Source organism: Hippoglossus hippoglossus, chromosome 23 (assembly GCF_009819705.1).
Source record: "Hippoglossus hippoglossus isolate fHipHip1 chromosome 23, fHipHip1.pri, whole genome shotgun sequence".
Classification (NCBI taxonomy): Eukaryota; Metazoa; Chordata; class Actinopteri; order Pleuronectiformes; family Pleuronectidae; genus Hippoglossus; species Hippoglossus hippoglossus.
The window spans coordinates 15,998,130-16,022,124 of record NC_047173.1 but is presented as its reverse complement, the minus strand read 5'-3'; the positions used below and the strand labels follow the sequence as shown (position 1 = coordinate 16,022,124).

At 46.4% G+C, this 23,995-nt stretch overlaps 1 protein-coding gene across 3 annotated transcripts in view; it reads left to right on the top strand.

Annotated features, from left to right (window-relative positions):
- Positions 1-18,848: 18,848 nt before the first annotated feature.
- celf2 (cugbp, Elav-like family member 2) overlaps positions 18,849-23,995 on the top strand; it is a 169,884-nt gene continuing 164,737 nt past the window's right edge. Inside the window, exon 1 of one of the 3 annotated variants that reach the window (XM_034577944.1) lies at positions 18,849-19,126. In XM_034577944.1, coding sequence (XP_034433835.1) covers positions 19,074-19,126 — 53 coding nt within the window. In that variant the 5' untranslated portion in view covers positions 18,849-19,073. The remainder of the gene's footprint in view (positions 19,127-23,995) is intronic. The other 2 variants (XM_034577952.1, XM_034577950.1) reach the window with 2 other exon arrangements.

Genomic DNA, 23,995 nt, shown 5'->3' with positions numbered 1-23,995 from the left:
TGACCGGTTCTGAATCTCAGGGACCTCGAACATGTTCCTTTGCCTTTTTTCTTCTCCCGTGGAAATGCACTTTGCCAAAAGTAGTTTTAAATAAGGACTTTTGGGCTCGTGCACCACTTGGGTTTGTTCCTCGGGTGCCAGACAGTAGCTGCCCATTTCCTCACGTTATTCAAACACTGAGAGGAAAAATTAATTTGACAAATGATGAGTTTTCTTTATCTTCTGCCCTCAATTGTGCAACAATAAATAGAGCAGTGGTCTGTAAAAAGTTGCTTCCCCAAGTTTGTTTTTAAAAAACGGACTCAATTTGCAATTTGCTGTTGTGGTACATCGTGGAGTCGTGGGGGCTTTTTTATTTCATTTTTTTAATTTTAAATCAACTGGGAAAAAAAAGCAGGACAATCCAGTGAAAAGCTTTCACCCGGGACTGCGTCTGTCCCCCCAGAGGTGTGAAGTGAGACACGAGAAGGCCCTCTGATCACAAGATAAAGGCAGAACAACAGAATTAGCACTTCAAACAACAACGGGGGAAAAAAATGAATAAATAAATTTTTTTTAAAACCCAGGAAAAAAATAAAATAGGAGTACACACTTCAAATCTGCCCGGGTCAGAGTAAACACAGCCGGCAGCGTCAGGGCTATTTTAATGCGGGGGGGGGGGGGGATTAGCCTGGATGAAGCGAGGGAGAGATGGAGGGAGAGATGGAGGAGAGGGAGAGGACAAACATCCACAGCCACTTGTAGCCGTTATGTCTATATGTGTTTAAGTGTGTTTAAGTGTGTGTGTGTGTGTGTGTGTGTGTGTTTACCCACTTGATTGCTTGTCTTTGGGATGGAGACGGGGAGCAGTGACGAGCCGATAGAAACATACATCCATTCTCTCTGCCTCTACTTCAGATGTAATAACTGGTGAACGAGAGGGCACGGCCGAACACAAGAGTCCACATCAACGCCGTGTCCTCACTTCAACACATCGGAGGACTTTGATAAACCCGACAGGAGAGAAATGAAGTGGTGAAGCACCATTGACTGGATTTAAAGATGGGCGGCAGGTGTCCGCCTCCAGAGACGGAGCCAAAACATCCCAGATAACGAATGCTGCCATCTTTGTTTATGACCTATACTGCAGCCAGCCATCGGGTGGCGATATAAACAGTTTGGCGTCACTTACCAGTAGCAGTCATGTCGTCCATTATCGTAGCTCCACTCCACGATAAAATTGACTCTTGCTCCAAATTACGTGTTGCAGGATGTTTTGGCTTCATTTCTGTGCAACAGGACGAAGTTCAGCACTTAGCTAAGTTTAAGTTCCTCGCCGTTTGCCTAGTAGTTAAGGCGAAGGGCCCCCATGGACCCCAGCGTCATTTGGTTGAACGGTCCCGACATTCTTAAGGAGCGATGAATGAATTTGATACAACGCTGCTCTCTGGTTCAGGAGTGACGCTCCTCAACGACTCGAGGGGACCAGGAGGGAAACGAGTGGTTGAAATGTTCTCACCACAAATGATGTCATTAGTGTCATCTCTTGTTCAGAAGGATTCAGACTTCAGACCACAGCTTTGGTGGAAAAAAAATATTATTATATGCGAGGAGTCTTATATATTCGACTGAACTGCTACTTTCTGAAATAAGCACTCAACACTTTTATAAAGTGAGATCCAATTTCAGTCGAATCATTGCCACATGATGTTTTTCCATCTCTCCTCCAGGCTACACTGGGAACTCGCCCAACGTTTGACATTCTCCCAGTGACGTACTCCACCTGTTCTCCAGCTTTGCCATTGAGCTTGATCATCCCGTTGTTTATCGAGTCTTCCTTCAGCTCCAGAGGGGCCGAGGCTTTACACAGCACAAAGATAAGAAGTCGCCATAAAAATAGAAAAAGGACAGAAGGGGGGGGGGGATGTGTCTTCCAGCGTCAACCCAGTTTATAGGCCAGAAGGTTTTATGGTTTGATTTCCGCCAAGGGCAGGAGGGGGAGATCCAGGTCAAGACTCAAACTCAGAGAGCGTAGATTTATGAGCAGGGGGCTGAGCCAACACTCAGAACCGGGGCCCATTCACAAATCTCCACAGCCACATTTCAGAGCGAGGGAGTCAAGCAATGGCCACCGGAGTTCAGCGGGGGAAGGCAGAGGAATAAAGATGTGTGCAGATTTGGGACGGAGTCAATGGATATATATCTCAAAGTGGATGTTTGGCAGTTCGGATGGAACGTGGTTTTTTTTCTTTCCAGCAGAAGATGAGAGAGGACGAGAAGACGCAGTGGCAGGTGGTGGTGGTGAGGACGAGGGAGCTGCTCAGGTATTTCAGCCCGGGGACACAGGAGAAGACGTTAATAATCCTAACAAATAAAAAAAAAGAATTGGAACAACACGTACTAGATCTTTAAAAACACAACTTCTGTCCTTCTGACTTTTAAAAAATAACGATTCTTTTCCTTCTGAGGCCCCCAAAGTCCCTTGGAAATGCTCCTGGTAATAATAATAATAAAATTACTGGTCGTCTTATGTGTCCTTCTATCAGGGCCAATGTTGGCAGCAACATTTACATCAGGCTAAAACATCAGAATCACTCTTTACAAGCCCCAGTTCATAATATATGTCGTAACAGTAACGTCAGTTGATACTTAGACAGAAATTATACCTCTTTGTGTGAATAATTGGGACTCAGAGGTCAGGACTCATCCTCTGAAGAGATCTTCACAGACGTCTGCACACGAGAGCTTGAAAACACAACGAAAGACACAAAGAAAGACAGTGGAGAAAAAAATGTCCGTTTAACTCATGAAGGCTTAATTAGATATTGACCCAGATTCAATGACAAAAACAATAGTGCAATCGAGGTGTATGAGGTCGGCTGCTTGGAGCGTTGTGTTTGAGTTTAAATATACTCGACTAAACAATACGTTCCACTTCGCGCCGCTGAAATTCAGGACTTAAAACACCTGCTATTTATCGACCAAACAATTAAAGCCCATCCATGTTTCAATGGCTGAACAATTAACACAGCACTTCCATCCTGCTGGTGAACTAACGAGCTATTTGGTATCATTCGCCTCTCGATCAACACTAATTCCACTTTGGCACAATCCTGCGTTTAAAAGTATCAACAAATCATTTCCATCCCTCCGTCTTCAACAGGCGGTGAGAACAACTCACCCCCCCCCCCCCCCCTCAAACAAAAAGCAAATCAGATTTACTTCACCTGAGAGGGAAACAAACATCTGGTCAGATTACTGCACTTCTAACTCTCAAAGTGGTCCAGGAAGGGAAAGTGTAAATAGATGAGTTCTGCCCAATTTGCTTTTATAAAATCAGATCCCGTCCATGTTCACTTGATGTGACTTGTGGGAAGACAAATTCAGGCCTTTTAGCTGCAGCCGAGTTTTGCCTCATTTGCTATAATTTGACTTGAATAAAGTTTGCTTTAAATCTCACCCCCCCCCCCCCCCCCCCCCCCCCCCCCCCCCCCCCCGATGGGTGAATTAAACCTCACTGATTGGACGCACTCAGACATATCAGCCGCCTAAATGTGGCAGATCCATCAAGAGCCATGAATTTATTCTCTGGCTGAATCCACCACTTTGTCTAGATTCATGAAATCCAAAATTCCATTGATTCTTTCCTGGCGCATTTCCCACCATCCAGTCGGTAGATTTTTTAATAATCCTTATGACAAGCAAACAAACCATTGGACAGAGGTGAAAGTGAAACCTCATAAGTGTATATAAAGATAAGTTTTACTCGGATTTGGGAAAGACTTGAATGTTTGGCAGTTCTGATGGAAGTTTATCTTTCCAGCAGAAGATAAAAAATAGACAGGACAGTACAGTAAAGTATTCGATCAACACTTTCCTTCCAAAGATCATCCTGTTAATAAAGAACAGCCATAAATCCCCCCTGATAATCCCCCCCCCCCCCCCCCCCCCCCCCCCCCCCTTCATATGTCACCACGACTGGAGCGTACTCCCACTGGCGGCGGTTTAAAAAGTCCACGAAGGCAGCGAGACCTCAAATCTAAATGACACAGTAATTTGTCGCCGCGTTCCAAGGTTGTGTTGAGAGATCCAGGGAATCGTAGTAAGGCAACACTCAGAGGTTAGTGGTCTGTCAACCGCTGTGTCCAAGATAAAGAGGAAACTGCCAAGCTCCAGCTTTCAGGCCAACATGAACAAGACGTGGATGGAAGTGCCCAGAATAATGGAAACCTTGAATATCCACGGTTCCCTGACAACTTTTTTTATTTTTGTTCTATTTGCTAATTAAGACCATGTGGAATTTCCCCCTAAAAGCTTTGAGAACAAGTGTAACATGAGAGATTTATCAACTGCAGTATTCTGAGGTCAAGGGTGAACCGTCAAGTCGTGGTTTGTTTGGTGGGACAACAACACACCAGCAGTGTTTCACGCCTTTCCTTTTGTTTGTTGGTTAGGTTTACTGAATGTATCTCCACTCCTCTACACACCTGAACATCCCAACATCTTTCTCAAGACCCATAATTTGCACGACCATAAGATTTGTCTCATGTCGCTCCAGCGTTTCCGGACCGACGTTGTATTTTTTGTCGTTTATTTCCGATGGAGCGTGGGCGGTTGTTTGATCCGTGAGTGCGGAGGCTGGGAGAGTGGGTGGGTATTTTTGCATCTTGTTACAGAGGTGAGTCAAGCAGCAGTCGGGTCGGCCATCAGCGTCGAGAGCCTCTTCACTGCTCCTCACTCCTGTAACCGCCACCTCCAATCACACTGATGCCGTCCTTCGCTCGCTGATTCCACCTAATCAGGAGTGGTTCCGCTCTTTCTCTAGTCTTCAGAGGATTTCACTGGCTCTCTCTCTCTCTCTCTCTCTCTCTCTCTCTCTCTGTTTCTTCATTTACTCCCTGACACCGCTCCTGAAACGTCCATAACAATCTCAGTCAAGCTGCTTTGCTTCCTTCTTGCCAGTAAATGTCATAGTTTCCCCCCTCACGGTCTGGAACTCCAGTGAAAAGTGCTTCAGGAAAAACTCGCTCCTCTCTGACCGTGTTTTCCCTCTTCTTGACCCCTCGTGCTGATCCGTTTGTTAGGATATCAACGGAGATAAGAGGATCGGGGGGGGATTATTAGAATCATAATTAGAGAAAATATGATAAACGATCGGTACATTTTATATCTTTTGTGCAGACATGTTGGAGGACGAGAGAACGGGAGACAGACGGACTCCGGGACGGCTTGAAACTCGGATTCATCTCCAAGCCGGACGGATTCCACCGATCTCACCGAGCTCCGTCGGCAGATCCGCGTCACCTACGCCGGGAAAAACCTGGAGTCCGTGATAAAGCCAAATGAAAAGAGGTAATATAAAAAAAATCAACATAATCATGTGCATAATCACAACGTTGGCACTCTGCTCTCAGCTTGAGCTCATAACAGCGATATGAGATTGGAGTTTATTGCATTAATCATGTAAACGTTGCTCTTGTGATTAAAGCAGAACTGCTGTTTATTGCTTGTAATTGTATTCGGGTCGGGCTACGCTTCCAGGAATACCACACGCAGCATTAATATTGGATGAACCGACTCTGGATCAGACGTGGGGAGCCCGTTCCCCCTTTTATGTTGATCTGGACCCGCGGTATTGGAGCTGACCTCAGAGCAGCACTCGTCTCTCCCCACCACACTTCACACAGGCACATTTGAATATCCACGTCAAACCTGTTAGCTCGCAATATTCTTTTCATTTTTCACTCTTGTTTTTTTTGTTGTTTTTTTTACATATCGGCAAATCCAATATGGGGCATGAAAGCATGTGCATGCATAAAGAATAGCAGGCGTGTGATTGCTCAAGCGAGCGTGGCGGGGGGGGGGGAGGTGGAGGACGCCCGGTGCTGAGGAAGAACAACAGAGATAAGACGAAGGTTTTTCCTGGTTGGGTTTGTTTAACTTCTAAAAGCTCTTAAAAGCAGCACTTTTATCATGTGATACTTCCCGGCTTTAAAAACACCGAGCCGGGGGATCGAGAGGCAGAGGAGAGTCGGTGTTTGAAGGAGGAGACAGACGTACTCTTCACCTCCCTCTCATGACCTCGCTTTTTCCCAAAACAGAGACAGGCCCGAGCACGAGGCTGAACGGATTCTTCTCCTCTTCTTGTTTTTTTTAAAACTCTCTCCTCGTGATTCTCCCCCCGACCATCTTTCCTGTCGGCTCGAACACACATTTCCTGTTGGTGGAAATGCAGTTGGAGAGAGTTTAGACGCCGCTGATAGATCCCTCCAACGTGTGTCCCAGGATATAAACTTCAAACGGATTGGAGGGATCAGCTCAATGCAGCGTCTGTTACATCCGAGGGTCCTCTCTCTCTCCTCCTGTGTCTGTGCTTTCATGTGACGTCAGGTTGAGTCCACACTGGAGGAGCGAGAAGAGCTTTGCTCGATAGATCTAAATGCTCAGTAAACACATGTGAAGGCTCAAGGAGAACTTCCCGAGGACGATGTGCCCGAACAAACCCGAACGCAGCCCGACAGAAACCCGCCGGAGTCGCGCTCAGTCCCTCACGTGTCACGAGCGTTTGACACGTCAACACAAACACACAACATGTGTGACAAGGACAAAGAAATAAATAAGAAATGCTGCTTATGCGATCTGTCATCGTGGAGCGTATTGACGGTTCGCTGATGCAATTATGCAGCGCTCGCTGGACGTGAACGCTGAGTTGGTGTTTTCTTCTCCGCGGAGCTCTGACCCCGGAGGCCCTGACAGCTCGGCTTTGGACTCCAACACCCCCCCCCCCTCCTCCTCCGTCCTCCCCCCCGCTCAACCTCCCTCTTCCCTGATGTGAACCACAGCTTGTAGCTTCCACCCCCCCCCCCCCCCCCCCACACACACACACACTCTGCACAGTCACATGACTCCTGATAGAGTCAGACCACTGATACGTGTAGTAGATGTTTCCCACATTGTGGCTGAAGATTTCTACTCACTTAATAATATAGATAAATAATAAGCTAACCCTCTGATCGGTGGACGACCCGCTCGACCTCCTGAGCCACAGTCGTTCAATATCACAGATTTCTGCCTTTAAATTATATTATCAGCCTTTTGTGTCCATATCGGCTTCTTCACCTTTTTGTCCCGTAGAAAAATCTCTGTTCTACTTGCTGAATTTGTCTGTTTGCTTGTATTAGACACAAAGTACTAGATGTATTTATTCGATTTATTTAGATTGTGATGCAACAAGTCCACCACATTCCACACAAGTCTTGGCAGCTGTAGTCAGAAAGTCTGAGAGCGATAGGATGTCAACTATGAAGATCTATAATAAGAACCTGTACGTTTCCTGAAGCTGTGAGTTTGTTTAACAGTGTGTGTGTGAATAGTAGAAAAGAGAGAGAGAGAGAGAGAGAGAGAGAGAGAGAGAGAGAGAGAGAGAGAGAGAGAGAGAGAGGAGTAGGGAGGAAAGGGAGGATTCAGGGGAGGAGGGGTGAGGAGTTGGACGCGGCTCAGAAGATTCCTCAACAATGAGAAACAGATGATCGTGTTCTTTCGGCTCCACTGTCCATGTGCACAGCGTGTTTTCTCTAAACTTTATTGCTAACACATTTGGACACGATGGGAGCTGCTGCACTCTGGCCGAGCAATGACACAATACTCTGCAGGTTTTCCTCCTCGCAGTCAGATTTGTTTTTCAGAGCCCTCCCTCCCTCCCTTCCTCTCCTTCCATCCGTCCTTCCCCCCTCTTTCCTCGCGCGGCCCTGCAGCGGGTTGCACAGAGGTGAGCGTGCGTGGGATGGCATCGCTGTGGGACCGGCAGCGAGGCAAAAAAAAATTCTCCGGCCAGTAAAACCAGCTCACGGTCGTCAGGATTGGAGCCTGGATGTTACGAAACACTCTCTGGGCAGGTTGTTCTCTCTCCCGCCCGCTGCTTAGAAACAAGAAGTCTTGGTCTTTACAGCGCTCATCCAGGGATGATGACACGCCTGCCTCTCATTAATGTGGTTAGCTGAGTTAGGAGTTTGTTTTTAGCTCCAGTCGGCAGCTGACGGCTCCTCTACGGCTTATTTCTGTCAGGTTCGGATCATTTTTCTGTTAGATCACGGTGATGATGAACATTTACCTCGTTCATCATCTAGGAAATAATCATTGTTGCACGGTAACAGCTGATATAAAACAGCTGCAGGGGGAAAAACAATCATCTTATTACAACGTGAGGGATCTCTGAATCTCTGTATGAAGCAGAAACTGCTTGCAAACATGCACTGAACCAGGATATTTACCTGAGCATTTCTAGAGGAGTTCATATGTGGGAATGCAAATGTCTCCGGATATTTTGCAGAACTTTTCCTGCAGCCCCTGAGTAGAATGTCCGAATGAGTCCATGTGAGAATACAGCAGGAAAATATCAAATTAGAAAAGATGAGATTTGAGAAAACACCTAATTTCTGCCTCCTGCTGGTCCACTCAGGCTCCACCCCCCCCCCCCCCCCCCCCCACCCCCCACCCCCCACCCCCCACCCCCCGCCTGAATGTTCCCCACATTCTCCTGTAAACACGTCTGACCTGGACAATCTGCTGCTGCATTTTTTTCATATGCAAAAAGACAAACCAACAAATGTCTTGCTTGTATAATTTTGAGAAACGTTCTTCCCATAGACTGTAACTAAAGACAGATGGAGCAGCTCCAGTTCCTGTCGCGCAGAAACGAAGCCAAAATATCCAAGAAATGGGTTCGGCCATCTTGGGCTTGTGCAGAACCAGGGTTTCTGATGTAATGCTCATGGACCGGAGCGACGTCATCATGGAGTCACGACCTCTCAGCTTGTTTTTATATATCGTCAAATAACGTAAGTTAGACGAGGGAACGTCACACGCTAATGATCTCAGATTCAACTCCAAGAAAAGAACTGAAACAAGATGAAAAGAATTTAAATAATCACGTTAATATCCTCGACCTGCTTGATTTTACCGTTCTTAGAAATGTTTTTTAATTCAATCAAAGCTAAACTTAGTTAATATAGAAGCTGTGAACATGATGACATCATCCAGCTCCCCTGTGCACTTTAAGTAAACCTCAGTAACACTTGTCTTCACTTGAGTAGGAATTCTTCCCTCTGCTTCTTTGTATTTTTAGCACTTCTCCGCTCCGCCTCACTCTGTGTCCCTCTCTCTAATACACACACACACTCACATACACTTACATGCACACACACACACACACACACACACACACACACACACACACACACACACACACTTACATGCACACACAGTTGCATCACACACACACCCATAAATATCACTCTGTCACCGGGTGATGAATGAGCCTTTGACTCGCCCGTGTGCCATCTTGAACTAGAAAGACCATAATTCACTTCCATTCAGTTTTATTTGTATAGCTCCAAATCACAACACACATTATCTCATGGCACTTTACAGCGTGAGGTCGAGACCCCACGATATTATAGAGAGAGAGAGACCAGGTCCCTGCGCGGGGACGGACCTGGCGACGGTGGAGGCAAAGAAAGAAATACCTTTTATATGTTTTTATAGAGACGCATACGCACACACTCTATTCATCTCTGACCCCCCCCCACCTCTCCCATAAGGCACACACACACACACACAGGTAGACATGTTTCATCAAACCAGCGAACACCGCGCCGTCCTGCCCTGGGCCGGCCCCGCGGCAACCTGGGAAATGGAGTGTGCTGGGTTGCAGTGACCTCTGCACCGGCAGCATGCTGGGAACTACGACACCTCCGACTGGGGAAGTGTGTGTGTGTGTGTGTGTGTGTGTGTGTGTGTGTGTGTGTGTGTGTGTGTGTGTGTGTGTGTGTGTGTGTGTGTGTGTGTGAACGTAATAAAAGACGCACACATGCACATGGAGGTGGGGCAGTTATCGGTGACCGGGCCCCCGAGGCGAGGGTCCACAGATGGGGCTGGAGATTGTTTCCTCCCCGTGTTGATTCTGCAGCTCCTTTAATTGGCTCCTGCTCCAGCTGACCTCCGACCTCTCGGCACAAATGACCACGGCACCTGAGACAAAGAGATTTTCCATCAGGTGTTGTTTAGCAAAGAGCTGCCATCGACTGATTTATGTTTCCGGATCAATGCAGAAGCCATGGGGGGAGGGGGGGGGGGGGGGGGATCAGGGGATTTGTTTGGTATTTCTCAGCGATATTTATTGTTTTATTGTCTTATAGAAGCTGTAGGTGTCGTCTCATTGTCGTGATAAAAATCGAATGTGACCAGAATAGATGGGATTGATATCAGCCTTTTTATTGACATGAGAAGCTGCCGTCTGTCCCCGATCAAGGCAATAAAATTAATTTGAAACAGTTTATATATTTTTTTATCGAACTGGTTGCGACGAACCAGAGCAGGTTCTAATACCTTTTGATTCCACGTGATAACAGAATAAATGACAAAAAGAGAACTAGAACATTAATATTAATATTAAAACGTTAACTATAGAGCAGATCTGACTCAAACACTCACTCTTACATCATGTGGTTATATATATATATAGCTAAATACAATGTAAAAATATATACTGTCTTGTTGGTTTTTCTTTTTCTCTCGATTATTTTTCAGAATTTTAGCATTAAAACGTTGTTACTGTAAAGATCCAGAGTATTAACGCTGGTATCTGCCTCTGAAAACCTGTGTCACAGCCTGGTTAGACCCTGTGTGACTGGTGGCAGTATTTTATTCATGATGTGAGTGAATCAGTGCGATGCTTAATGCTTTTTAAGCTATTCACACTGTGAAAAGAGATGGAGAGGAAATTGGGTGAACGGCGTGAGATGGAGATGGAGAGAGAGGGAGAGAGAGAGAGAGAGAGAGAGAGTGGGAGTGGGAGACAATGAAGCACAGAGGAGGAAAAGAGGGAGAGAGAGAGAGAGATAGAATAAATATACAGGAAGCAATGAGGCCACCTCGCTCCGGCAGAGAACCAAAGAGGAAGTGAGAGTCGGGGCACTTCCTGTTAAATAGAGACAAACGAATAGAGAATAGAGAAAACAGTGATAATAGAGATGAAGCAGCACTTTGAGTTCAGGTATAATAGAGCTACAGTTAGCATGTGTACAATGACCACAAGTACACACTACAACCTCTTAATGGACGTTTAAGTGCATCACTGAAGATTATCTTGAATAAAACCATTTATATATTTGCGTGTAGAGCTTGAATAGAGGCACCTGAATACTATTCATTTCACTTTCATGTTTATTTATGTTCATAAACCATGTGTGAAAAACGTCAGGCCTAAGCAGCAGCTGCGGGTTTTGTTTCATTTGTCTCATTTCCTGTTCACTGTCCTGTCGATAAAAATAAATAAATAAATATCTTAATAAAGAAGCTTTGAGTAAATAACTGTAACAGCGATGCAAAGTCACGTTTGTAGAGTCGGTTGTGTTTTAAATCACTGAGACGAGTGAGACACATTTGGTTTTCTTTAGCTTTTTCTGAGCCTCAATTAAACAAACCTTTTGTATTTTCCATCAATACGTTGTAAACCAAATTAAATTTAAGCTGAAGTTACCAACTCCCACCCCCTCCCCTCAGTTCACCGCCGACTCGTCCTTCCCTCACCCCAAACTCACCCACTCACCCCTCGGCCCCTGCCCTCCCCTTCCGCCCCTCTCAGGTGGCAGATGATTAGCTATCGATCACCAGTTCACACAATCGTTTGGTCAATGCTCTAATTGCCTTTTCTCTCCCTGTGTGGGCCCCCGCTGGGAGGGGATCGATTATCGACTAATGAGACACGTTGGGCGGGTGGAAGCGAAACGCTGTGCTTCTCAAAACCAGTGCGATGTACAGAATATGAGCTCTAACCCTCGGCCTCCCTCTCTGTTTAATTGTCTCGTTGCCATCACTCCTGCATCTCGGCTTCATTATAGCCCACACAGTATTGACCTGAAGTCAGACTTATCAATATCCACACACACACACACGAGCGGGAATTTATGTGCGCGGACGAAGCTGCTTTGTTCTGAAAAAGTTGATAGAAACCTTTGATTTGAGCTCCAGCTTCGCTTCTTCAGTCCGTTCCGTGGCCAAAACAGTGACTTTAAAATGTCCGTCCCTGCGTTTCATCGCCGAAAGACGGAAACTAAAGGTCTCCGAGTATTTTCTTACAGGAGAAATGTAACTTAAAGCTTCCAGCTTCTGAGTGGGCAGATTATAATTGACATCAGAGCCATCAGGGGCACGGAGACGCGTTGTGAGCAGATTTATGCTGCTTCCTTTATCTTACGAGCTTGTTAGCGGTGCTTTTGTTGTGTAGACGTTTGTTTGCTTCATCAAACCGAGGTGCGGGAGCGTCTCCGCTTGTAGAACACACGTTTGATTGGCTGCATGCGACACGGTTCTTTCTTCACATATAGGAACCACAGGGATTTTGATCCCGTCGCACAGAGAGGAGCTGCTGCCGTGAAATCCTCAAATACAACGACTATAAATACAAAACTTTAAACTAAACCTTATAGAACCAAACTTAAGTGCCTTTTTCCAGTGGAAGGCGTTTTCCTGTAGCCGCACCCAGTGATGTCATCGTGGACGGCAAGGCCCCAGAGCGCACATCTGCATCTCTGCAGGAAGCCGAGCAGCTAAACCACTGGAAAATCAACAAAAACAACAATATGCTTCTTTAGGTTTAGATTTGTATCTCTACATCAGGGAGGTTCGGTGGACTATCTGTTTATTTGTCGGCTGGATGATGCAGCAACTACTTACAGGACTTGTTGGGAAAAGGGCAAAGAAAGAACTGTTTTCCACGTCAGCATCGATCTGGGCAAAGGTGCAGATCCAGGACTTATTTGTTTGTCTTATTAACGTTGTCTCTTTTTGAAATTTTCACCAATTTACCAGGAAACCGTCAAAAGATCTTGATGGAAAAAGATCTGGCACATTTAGGGGGCTGATATCTATGAGTGTGTGTGATTTGGTGCCGCCTGATGGATTTAAGGAGACTCTGGGGCCCAGGTGGAGGTTTGAGCTCTTCTAGTTTTCCTTTTAGGATTCGGTCACTTTGCCTTTCCTAACGCGAAGCCAGTAAAAATACGGATAAAAATCGATGGTCCTTGTTGAGCAGTTCGAGACTTTAGCAGTTTTCTAACAGGTGCATCTTCATCCCGGTGTTTTTATTGCAGATTCCGTTCCCCGGGGCAAACTAACAGCTAATCACAAAGACACCGTGAGGATTCAAGGCTTCAAACTTTATCTTATTCGGCATTTGATTTTTCGTATTTCTAAAAGCTTTGGATCAATAACATAAATTAATTTGTGATAATAGTTGTTGTGCATTTATGTGAAGCTTCTCCTCCTCTCTCTCTCGCTCGGCCTCATCCCTCTCTGCCTCTTTTCCTGTCGTTTTTTTTTCCTCTTTCACTTTCTCTGCCTGTGTTCCTCTCTGGCCGCGGCTCTCAGTGAGCGAGTGGGCTGCATATTGATTTTTACTGTTGAACTTGCGTGGCTCTCTCTCTCTCTCTCTCTCTCTCTCTCTCTCTCTCTCCCTCTCTCTCCCTCTCTCTCTCTTTCGCCCCCACAGACACAAACTGACGGAGAAGTTGATTAGCAGCAGCTCTAAATATATCCTCAACCTCCTCTTCTTCTTCCTCTTCCTCTCACGCTCACTCCCTCACCCACGCGCTCTCCCACACCGGTTCAATCGCTCATTCTCTCTCGCCCGATTCGCCTGGACGCTGCTCTGCCAAGCGCTTTCTCTTCCTCTCTCCATTTCCTTTCCACTCGCTCTGAGCAGATCGTTTGTCAAACCCCCCCCCCCCCCAAAAAATAGATAGATAGAGAGACACGGGCCGCGTTGCCAGGTTTGTTGGCTGAATATCATGTGATAATTCGACAAATTCATGGATGATGGGTAAAATGTTACGGAGCGGCTGTCCATTTTCTGGATCTTTGGCAGAATAAACATTAACATTGATTAGCGGTGGGTGGGTACAGCTGACACACTTTCATACACACCAGCGCACACTTAGTATTCTCTCATGCATAAAACTTTCTGCTGAGTCTTCTGCTTGACTCACCTGCTCTCAACCTGAATGAACCCTGCGACTCTCACATGCATCCGAGAGCGTGTGCAAGGAAGAGAAGATACAAGCAGAACACACATCGGCATCGCGTTGTGTTACTGTGTGCAAAGTGTGTGGTGTTTTGTATTTAGAATAATAGAAAATGAGGTGAAAGATAATGTCAAAATGATATAATAAAGTGACCTAATCTGCAAGAAGGAAAGTTGGAACTACTGGAACAGAAGCGTCTGATGTCAGATGGTCTTGATGATGATGCTACTCACGGCTGGTTTTAACCAAAAGTGCTTTTTTGAACAAATTCTCAGCTTTGGTAGAGACGTGCGTGGTTTGTTAAGACAGAAGTTCCACATACTTATCAGAGTCGGCAGTGAGCTAGTTGTTACGTCTGTTGTGTTTCCTCTGCATCTTGTGCAATATCAATAATCTGGAGTGATTCTACTTTGTGTGGTGCTATAGCAGCTTCGTCGTGTCTTCAGTGAGTGAACTGAATGTTGCAGCATCTTCATCCTGCAGAAACAATACGACAAAGTGTTTCCAGATGTTCGTGTAATTTGTCCTTTTTCTACAGAAACGAGTGGATCCCAGCAAAAATAGGAACAAACTGCAAGTTTCTCTCAGTTCATGCACATCGCAAAACCAGGTCAGATATATTCTTTAAAATCATCAGTTTTGATATCGCCACTGAGGAGAGCCTCAAGTGAAAATTTGTAAAACTGCATGAATATATTCGGTGGCTCTGAAAACAGCTCAGATGTTTAAAGCTGATACGCTGAATTTTTTAGCAACCATTTGCTTTTCCTGCATTTTCTGCCCTTTTAGCTCAGGTTTGCTCTCCACCAGCTCCTGAGGAGGAAAACCTGGATCTTCAGATGTTACATTTTCTCCGTCAGGTTGTCATTAACTTTGTGTTACTGCTCTTTGCTCGTGCACTGGTAACACAAAGTGGTTTATAAATGCTTCTTCATTGAAAACTGCTGCTGGTTCGGGCAGTGAGAGTCGACCAAACGGCATCTGAGCCATTGCTTGTTTCTCTTTTATTTATTGTGTGTGTATATATCCTATAAATGGTGTGTTTTAAATGAATGACTCCAACATTTACTGTAGAAGAGAAGAGAAACATGGAGAAAGGAGAAAAGAGGAATCTCCCAGTGTGAGTGTCAGAGTGCAGGATTGTTCCAGGTGTAAATGAAGATTAGTGGAGATGCTGTCAGAGATAGATCTGGCAGGTGGGAGATTGAGCCGCTCTGTTTGCTCTGCATCTACATCGGACTTCCTGGAAGCAAACACACACAGCGGCACGACGGCCTTCTGCATCTGAGCAGCACCCTGATCTGATCGTGGCCCCCGACTGAGACCTCCTCTGCCTCCTCCTGGGTGTCGGGGGCTGATGTGGAGTCGAGCAGCCGAACACGCTGCTCTTTGTTCCAAAGGGGGAAGTTTCTCATAAACGCAACGTTTTTCAGACAATGAGCACGTGGGCGTGTGGCTCTGGGCACATGTGACAGGATCAAATGACTTACACAGAAAAGGAAATTCTGTCGTTTATGAAATAATCCCCCTTTACTTATTTCATCCACATCCTCTCCGCTGCTTATTTCTTATTTTCCTCTCATCTCCAAACCCCCCCCCACCCACCCACCCACCCCCCCTTTTTAAATGGATTGAGGTAAAACAGGAATCTGTATTCAGTGGGTGGTTTTAAGATACACACACACTTTGTTTAGATGTGAAATGCACATCACACATATGCATGATGACATAAAGCTCAAGGCTTGTCCTCAGATCTGCCTGATTTTTGTCAAATAAAGAAGCTGGGGGAAATACAAGGTGTTTATCATGCTGATAATGTTTTGGCTGCGTGTGAGCGCGTGTGCTTTGTGGCGACTTCGTGTGGAGCAAATGTGCGTGCCTGACTGAGCGCTTTTTTTGCACATGTGCCAGTAGAGAGTCCGAGGGTTTTTAAATCCTTTGCTGAATAATGGGATCAGTGAGTTCAAACAGCAGTGACAGTGCAGGGCGTGTGTTCACACAGAGGCAGCCGACTGTTTTTCCATTTGCATACCCAGTTCTCAGAGCTGCAGGAGTGTGAATCCCAGCTCGCTACCAGGCTTCTGCACCTTTCTCCCACTTTTCCCGGACTCACCAGGCTGCATCTGTTTGCCCACGTTTTCTGTCCCGAGGCGCAGGAAGGTGAACAATTGCTCTTGTGTCTTTCTGCAGTTCCAGAAAATATATTTACATTTTTTTTTGTGTAGTTAGACTAACAGAAATATTTTTTTTGTTGAGTGAGGCTCATAGATAGAAATGGACGTAGTCTCCAGATCCAGAAGGTGAAGCCAATTCAGAGATGCCTTAAAACCTGTTTCCTCTCAAATGACCTGCAGAGTTTTCCTAAGGAGCTTATGTCTCAATCTCTACTTTCAGGTCTTCTTCAATACAATTAATTTAGTAAATTATGTTCTAATTTAGAGTTAAATAGACGATGAAGCACCGTGTGCATCGGGTTGTAGATACGACAGTGTGATTGACAGATTTATTGTCCAATGGGTGCAGGTCTGGGTGGACGTGCAGTGTCCTCGAGCTCTCAGTCAGACAGGAACTATATTTATAATAAAAGGTGAGACAAATAATTTGTTATGAATTCGTCTGGTTTATGAATCAATGATTAAAAGGCGTCTCTGTGACATCAGTCCCCTAAAATACCGGATCTTTTTCATCAAGATCCACAAATGATTTGCTGAGAAATCAGTGAATATGTCAAAAACCACACAATATTATAATAAGTGATAATATTGAGTCCTTTCTGGTCCGTGTTCCATCTTTTCACAAAAGTTTGTGGAAATACGTTCAGTAGTTTGTGTGAAATCCTGCTGAAAACATGACGACCTTAGCCGAGTTACACATTCAAACTTAAAGGTGGATCCTGCAACAGATGAGGAAGAGTCGCAACTCGAGTAACAGAGCTTGAGAAATCCTGGAAACGCCAGGTCGCACGTTTCCCATATTACAACACGGGGGCATCACCGGGTCGACCCTCCCTGTCCGATAAATACCCACAACTCTCAAACATCCCAGTTTCTAACTCAACCTTCTGTCTCCTCCGAGCTCAGAGTGAGAAAACGTTCCCCCTCAGAGGATCTTACATTATCTTAGATGAAGGATGATAATTAAAACCTTCCAGTCAGTTGTCTCACCACCTTGTTCTGTTCTCTCATGCAGACAGGTGTATATCTATATATATGCATTGTTAACTTGCACAGACGCACCAACACCTACTCCGGCACGTCAGGACCTGCCAGCCTCATCATCATGAAGAAATTAGAACTGAGGAGACATAAACTCTGTTTGATCTCCATGTGCGTGCGATTGTGCGAGCGTCCGCGTCGATACGAGTGCGAGAGACAGAAATAGAGACAGAGGAAGAGGAGAGAGGGATGCTGTCATCCCTCTCTCCATCCTCCTCCTCCTCCTCCTCCTCAGTGAAGCAGATGTCCAATTGAGTCTATTTAAAGCCGGTGCAGTATGGCTGCTGATGCTGAGAGCGCCGGGGCTGTAGCTTTGCATTACTGTTACGTCTCACCTACAGCGGGCTCGGGTTCAGACTCGCAATCCGTTGCTTCCACCTGAACCACAGAGCATCAGCAGTGAATTACCTGGAATCCTCAGTCCGAGAAAAACCTAGAAATCTTGCGATCCGGAGAAATTGATCTCACGGCCGCCTGATTGCAAAAACTGGAGAAAGAAAAGAGTTGTTTTGTAGTTGATGTATTTAAAGGGAGTTTTTCTGACTTTTGAGTGAAAGTCTGTAAAACAACAAACCACAGGTGCTGCACCTCCGATGGCTTTGGCAGAGACTTTTATTCCCCCTCTCCTCTGTTGTCCCAGACAATTATCTGAAACAGACACAGTTCTGACACTGCCCCCTTTCCCCCCCACTCCTCCTCTTCCTCCCCTTCCTCCCCTCCATGGGGCTCATCTGTTTTTTCCCAACGAGCAAATAGATGGGAGCCCAGAATAGGTGGGACTTGGCTGTGTTCTTGTCATCCTCCGACGGGGATGACGCAGCTGCTGCCATGTCCAGGGGAGGGGAGAAAGAAAGAAGCAGTTATAAACAGGATGTGGTGGTGTCACACAGGAAGTCAGAGCTGAGGGTGGTTTGTGCAGAGAAGAAGATGCTCTGCGGGGCGGCCATGACACCTCACATTAACCAACACGGAACAGTTGTGTTTGAATTTTATTATCCGACAAAACAAGAGATGATTAATTGTGCTTTTTTGGAACTTGTTTTGCTTTTTGTGTTCCTGTTTGTTTACGCGTCATTAGGACGATGATTTAATTTGCTCTCGGTGCAAAAGCATCTTGTTAAAGCAGGGCCACGGTTTACCTCCTCAATAAATACAATAAAGTTACATGCAGCTTGAATTTAAACACATCCGACCAGCAGACAGAAAACTGCCCATAAATGAAAATGGATCACTTCACTTTGCCAAATCCCCAAAAACACGTAAAACCTCTTCTTCTCTCCATCATTTACAAAAATAAAAGAAGAAGAAGAAGAGGATGGGTGAATAAAGGAGCCTCGGTGGGGTTCACCCTCCTCTTCCTCTTCTACTGTACATCTCTGCATCTCCAGCAGCAGCAGCAGCAGCAGCTTTATGTGAGTGAGGCACCAGAGGAAGCTCGGAGAGACGCGCAGGCTTTGTACAGGAGGGGGCGGAGAGAGAGAGAGAGAGAGAGAGAGAGAGAGAGAGAGAGAGCAGAGGGAGGGAGAGGGAGAGAGAGAGAGAGAGAGCAGAGGGAGGGAGAGGGAGAGAGAGAGAGAGAGAGTGAGAGCAGAGGGAGGGAGAGAGAGAAAGAGAGAGAGAGACAGAAAGAGAGAGCTGTGACAGCGCTCATCACCCACTGAACAACCAGGACGGGTTGCATCCGAGCAATCGCTGTCATTCGCAGCCGGAGTTTACAGTCTTTGCGCCGCTTTTTCTTTCGAGCCTTTTTCCGCCGCACCCCCTCCTCCCTCTCCCGGTGCTGCTCAGCCGCTCGACCATGGTTTCTATAATTTCAGACCTGGACCCCCTGAAAAGCTGGAACGTGTTAAGGTAAGCGTCTCTCCACATAGCCTCGCCATTGTGACACGGTAGGAAGGACAGCGGAGCGGGGGGATAGATAGAGAGAGAGAAGTGTTGGGGAGAAACAGGAGGGTGGGACGCAGCCTTTTCTCTGCGCTGGTTCTGGTTCTGGCTTCGCGGTGCGTAATTACGCACAGTTTCGCGCCCGTTTGGCTGCGATCTGCGGCCCCAGTCTCTGTACTTTCTGAGCTCCTCTCTGCTCCTTCTTCTCCTCCTCTGTCATGAGTCTGACGCACGCAAGCTGCTCCGTGTCCGCGCACATCTCACCCCCCCACCCCCACCCCCCCTGTCCCGCACAGCGCTCCATCACCACCAACATCTCCAAACTTCTCCATTCCTGCATAGAAGTACGAATATCACTCATTTACCACCATCACTCACCCCCCCACGCCTCCCCTTAACTCCCCCTTCCTCTCCTCTATCCCCCACCTCCCCCCCCCCCCCCCACCATTGCTGATTTGGTCCCCTCAAAATGTTGAAGAACCTCACAGGCTGCCAGAAAAAAGAAAGTACGCCCCTCCAGGAATTTATCTTGAAACATTTACTCATGGCTGGTTGCCTGCGTTTAGAGAACATTAAATTTTATCTCCCGAGCTCCAAAACATGTTTTTCCAGCGCTGCTCCAGCAACACGCAGCCATTTATTTCTTGGCAGGAGCAGGAGGAGGTTCCTGATACAGATTTGATTCACTCAGCCTCCTGCATCGGGTCAAAGGTGACGCGACCCAGCCTTGAGTGAGCACTCTCCTTTTTTGTCAAACAGCTATTAGACTCATAGGCAGGACTCACGGCTCTATCTCGGACCTGCAAATCACTATGAATACATTCACTGTCATTAAGCATCTCAGCAGAAAAGCCTATGAATTTAAAAGCTGGAATTTAAAAGGGCCTTGTCCCTGAATATTTCAGCCATTTGATAAATAAGTCATTATTCCCTCGACAGCCTCGGCGGCGGCAGCGGGGGCTATCGCAAATTCTATTTTAGAAGCGGAGAGCGGAGACAGAACCCTCAAGACCCTCCGATTATTCTCTTAATGCTGCCTCTCCCCCTCTCTTTATCATTCTCATCCCTCCACTGCCCTCCATCCCACCGTCATTATCCACAAATCCAAAATAGAAAATGAGTGGAGCAATGTGGAGCTGGCAAATTTTTACTGAAGTGCTGATGGACACGGGGCGGGGGGGGGGGGGGGGGGGGGGGGCTAAATGATGTCATTCCCAAACAGGCGTTGATGACCATCCAGAGTGAGAAATAGGGCATGGTGCTGAACACACACACACACACACACACACACACACACACACACACACACACTCTCATAAATAGCAGCAGTGGAGACTTCCTCTCTGGACACACTCTCATCCTCCCCTCACGGTCTATTTGCTTAACGGGGACAGATCTCATGATGGCAATAAAAAAACGTCACTTTTGGCTAATTTTTGCAAAAGATAACGGCCTCGTTATTGACGTACCAGTTTCACGGCAGCCGAGCTCGCTCGACAGGTGAAAGGTCAGAGGTCAAACGTGAGGATTTAGGTTTCAAATCTATATATATTTTTTGCTGGCTTTTGCACAGTGAATGCAACATTTTTTTTGAGGGCAGACAGAATCGGATGAGGCGTTAGGAGAGAAGGAAGCAAAGGAAGAATAGAAAAGGAAGCGAGGATGGAGAGAAGGAGGAGAGAGGTATTTATACTTCCCTCCGTCTCTCAGCCTCATCTTCTCTTTATTAAACCTTTGTTCTTCCAGATTAGAGGCAGGAGCAGCTTTCCCTCCCCAAAGACGGCACATCTTAATAAAGACCAGCTTACAGCCGGCCTGCCGCTCGCACTCTCCTGGGGTCACACACACACACACACACACACACACACACACACTTTTACTCCCACATCCACGCACACACACCTAAAGGAGCAATCACGCCCACAAACGCTCTTCTCAATCGTGTATGATAATGAAGCACCTCGGCGGCGTTCCGTGCGTCGTTCTCCCTCTAATGAGACTCACCTCCGTCACGCTCAGACGCACACTCGACAAACACGCTTGTTATTGCCGGGGCACAAGAAGCAGTTGAACAATGGGAAGCGAAAAAGCAGCACACACACACACACACACGCTTGATTTAGTTAGATATGATTTTCCAAATTTCACATCGTGATAACGCAGAGGGAACCTGCATTTTCCTGCACGCCCAGTTGAGCGGCAGCGACGGCAGAGCGACCCATGCGGAATCGCTTGTTTTTTCCGAAAAAAAAAAGATTTCTGCTGTTACGAGCAAACGAAACACGGGGGGGGGGGGGTTCTTTTTGAATCAGAAAAGATTTCAAAGCGAGGAAAGTTTAAAGCCGATAAAAGACGAGACCTCACTGCTGCAACACAGTGAGGCACCATGATATGCATATTAGCACAATTAGCTGATTAATGCAGCTCTGTGGAATTTGATTTGGTTTAAATGTAATAAGGAGTCAAAGCAAGTGTTATCTGATCAGCAGCGGGGCGTATCTTCTCCTCTGCAATCACTATCGCTGCTATTTCATATACTGTATCACCACACACACACACACACACACACACAAACACACACACACACACACACTTATTTCCAGAGAGAGCGCGGTGGATGGATGTTAGAAATCTGTCCGTGCCTCTCACCATGCACGTCACATATCTGAAGTGCAGTTCAGTTATTCCATAATGAGAAACAGCATGCATATTAATTCCATCTGATTACATCCAGCTACCACACACACACACACAGACACACACACACACACACACAGAGCAAACACGAGGTGTGCTCTGTATTCAATTAGGGAGAGAGGAGCGCTCAGGTTTTTTTATTCTATTACTGTCTGGTTTGCAGATACAGACACAGGAAGCTCAAGATAAACGCGTGTTGTCGGAGAGAGAAATCTCCAAATTCGAGGTCAAACGGGGGGAAATTCTGTGGCGCTAATGTGAAAAATTTGTGCTCGCGCTCCGAGTTCAGGGTCTGTTTCCACCGTTCATCCAATCGCATAAATCCTTTCACGCTCGCCGCTGTGCCACCCTGCAGCTCCGAGCGAGGCGGGAGGGAGCAGGGGAGGGGAGGTCCGCAGCGAGAGGGGGCTTGACCTTTGACCCCGCAGTGTTGGTTTTAATTAATCTACTTAGAGAGTTTGTCCGCTTGCATTATGTGTCGCTTTATATCCCGCCGGAGCGCGAGGAGAGGCACAAATCCATCCGCCTAATTACCAAGACCACTGTTTGAATCTTTAAATCCCCTCTGGTGGTGTGTGTGAGCGAGGCGTGAGAGAGTGTGTGTGGGGCTTTATCTCCGTCCAGGATTATACTGGTTTTAACGAAAGGGTTAGAGAGAAAACATCTCTCGGAGGCAGTGATAGGTTCAGACCCAGAGCTGCTGATAATCACAGCGTTATCTTCACATCTGAGCTTTTTAATGGTGAGAAATCCACAAGTTTACAATGTTTATCTCAGGATTTCTGTATTTTTTTGTTGACGGATGAAGCTTCGAAACATCACGTTGGACAGCGACAAGAACCTGAAGCTGTTAAATTAATTCAGGCAGGACGGTGTCTGGCCTCTGATTGACTCCGGGAACGATGGCGACTGCAGCATGTGAGCGATGACGCCATTTCAGTCACGTGACGTCCCGACAGGCTGTTTTCTAGGCTTTTCGGTTTTTGTGATCGTCCTCCAGAGCAGAGCGTCGGATCTGTCCGTCAGAGGTCGACGCTGGAGCTCACGAGGTTTCGATTGAGAGGAAAATGAAGAAGTGGAGAAGCAGAGGAAGAACACGGATCACAAGCGACGTTAGCCGGCATTTTTTATTCACGCTAACAGAAGTTCTGGGACGTAGAATCCACCGCCTCGTTGCTAAGTAGAATCCCAAAAATGTTGTTAAAAATAGAGCTGCAGTCTGGACCCGTTCCTAAACCGCCACATCACTTAAGTGACGCGACGCAGGAAAATGCCGGGTGACAAGTTTAGAAAATGAAAGTGGCGGCGGCGGCGGCGGCGGTGAGGGGGGGTGTCTACGCCACGGGGCGCACTCGCTCCTCACTCTCTGCTTCCCACAGCTGTCAATCAAGGCTTTGTGGCGGCGCGGGAACAATGTGGCAATTCAGAATCCGAGTGACGGAGGCGGACGGGGCGGGCAGAAGGAGAAAGAGAGGGAGGGCCGAATTCCTCCAAGCCCCCTGGAATCAGCGAGAGATAATTACACAGTCGAGGCGAGAGTGCGTCAGCGAGCACAAAGGAGACGGAGGCAAGATGACAAGAGAGGGAAGAGGACGAGGAAGAGCTGCGGAGGAGAAGGAAAGATTAGAAATAAGAGAGGGAGAGAGAAGGGAAGGAGCTGCGTGTGGGCGTCCAGGTGTGTGTCGCTACGCAGACACTATTTCATTTAGAGGTGGATATTATTATTATTTTACCTCTGATGGGAGAGTTGAAGTTTTGTCAAATAGTTTGAGTCTGGTTTTTACAGAAAGTGGAACATTTACTGTACTTTTTAGAGGTAACAAGGTACTTTTACTGCAGAGACTCGGCTTTCTACCTCTCTATGTTTATTTGATGATTAAAATACATATTTCATAGCAACTTTGTCAATGATCTGCAGAGTCAGGGATCGGGGATGTTCCCAGAGCCTGAAAGGAGGTTGTCAAATCGCTGGTTTTATTTAGTTTTGCCCGCACGACTGTTTTAAACACAAAGAGAAATCGTTTTCTGTCATTTTGCGACAAAGAAAAGCAGAAAATCCTCGTCGTTTGTTTTTCAGTTTTCCTTTAACGACGTCTTTATTAATTGATGATTAATAAAATAAATCAGTAAGACGATAAC